The sequence below is a fragment of the Sarcophilus harrisii genome, chromosome 6 (genome assembly GCF_902635505.1).
Source record: "Sarcophilus harrisii chromosome 6, mSarHar1.11, whole genome shotgun sequence".
Taxonomy (NCBI): domain Eukaryota; kingdom Metazoa; phylum Chordata; class Mammalia; order Dasyuromorphia; family Dasyuridae; genus Sarcophilus; species Sarcophilus harrisii.
In genome coordinates this window covers 250,806,773-250,808,254 of record NC_045431.1, presented here as the reverse complement: position 1 = coordinate 250,808,254, position 1,482 = coordinate 250,806,773, and the positions used below count along the sequence as shown (strand labels likewise).

Below are 1,482 nucleotides of genomic sequence, written 5' to 3'. Positions count from 1 at the left end.
TCATCATTTATGAAAAGATATTAAACATGATAGGGGTAGGAGTGATGGCTTCAGTCAAGCAAATCTAAATTCAAATCCTATTCAAATTCTTGCAGAGCATGTAAATATTGGCAAGTTAATCAACTTTTCCCCTCACCTTTAAAATAAGGGTATATTACAGCTCTTAGAATTTACTTACAATTAATACGAGTTACCCGAAAATGTGCTTTTACATTTACATGACAATGATGGAGTATTTTAAATCCCTGGATAGTAAGAAAGAAAATGATTGATTGGTCTTGTCATTGTTTCTGCAGGCAGAAGACTCAATGACAGGAGACAATTTCACAGTTGTGAGGGAATTCATTCTCCTGGGATTTTCTGATCTTCCCAACCTCCAAGGGTTTCTCTTTGGCATTTTCTCTGTCATCTACTTATGTATATTGATAGGAAATGGCCTCCTCATTGTCATAATCAAGATTGAGCCAACTCTCCAAACACCAATGTATTTTTTCCTGGGGAACTTTTCCTTCTTGGAAATCTGTTACACAGCAGTCACTATACCCAGAATGCTGGTAGATCTTTGGACTCAGAAGAACACTATTTCTTTCCTACACTGTGCTTTACAAACTTGTTTCATCTATATTCTGGGAGTGGCAGAGTGCTTGCTCCTGGCAGTGATGGCATATGATCGATATGTGGCCATCTGTAAGCCTCTCTATTATCCTCTCATCATGAACCGTAGGGTATGTATCCAACTGGTTGTGATGTCCTGGATGATTGCGGTTCCGGTACTGATAGGGGAGACATACCTGATTTTCTGTCTCAATTTTTGTGGTCCTAAAAAAATTAATCATGTCTTCTGTGAGGCTCCACCATTACTTGAGTTGGCCTGTGGGGACACATATAAGACAGAGGTCTCTGTCCAACTTGTTGCATTGTTGTTTATCATAACTCCCTTTCTGTTGATACTCACATCCTATGTCAAAATCATAATTACTATCCTGAGACTTCCTTCAACCTCAGGGAGAGCCAAAGCCTTTTCCACATGCTCATCTCACCTCATGATTGTGTGCTTATTCTATGGGTCTGGTAGTATTGTGTATTTGAGGCCAAAATCCCCTCATTCTACAGGATCAGTCAAAGTGTTTGCTCTTTTCTATACCACTGTGACCCCAGTATTCAACCCTTTGATATATAGCCTGAGAAATAAGGATGTCATTGTTGCTCTGAGAAAAATGCTTCCTAAGTGAATCAGATCATTGGGTCATAAATAAAATATATGAAATCTGAATTTATTGAGTTTTATTTATGTGAATTAGAATATAATAATATTATATTACTTTCTTACACAGTTCATGCAAAGATACACATCTGCTTGTTTTTACAATTCAATGAATATGTACATAAATTAGAGACAATCAAAAACACTGTATTTGAAAATACAGAAAATATTAGCCTAAAGTTTCTACTATTTTGTTAGATTATGAAAGGGCTTAACAA

General features: G+C 36.6%; 1 protein-coding gene across 1 annotated transcript; it reads left to right on the top strand.

Annotated features, from left to right (window-relative positions):
• Positions 1-308: 308 nt before the first annotated feature.
• On the top strand, positions 309-1,232 carry LOC100922410 (olfactory receptor 10AG1-like). Its single transcript, XM_003773847.1, has one exon. The coding sequence runs from the start codon at positions 309-311 to the stop codon at positions 1,230-1,232; it is 924 nt and encodes a 307-aa protein (XP_003773895.1).
• The last annotated feature ends 250 nt before the right edge of the window (positions 1,233-1,482 follow it).

What these genes read in the sequence shown, in the direction of transcription:
- LOC100922410 (XM_003773847.1), top strand. Translation starts at nt 309, where the DNA reads ATGACAGGAGACAATTTCACAGTTGTGAGGGAATTCATTCTCCTGGGA.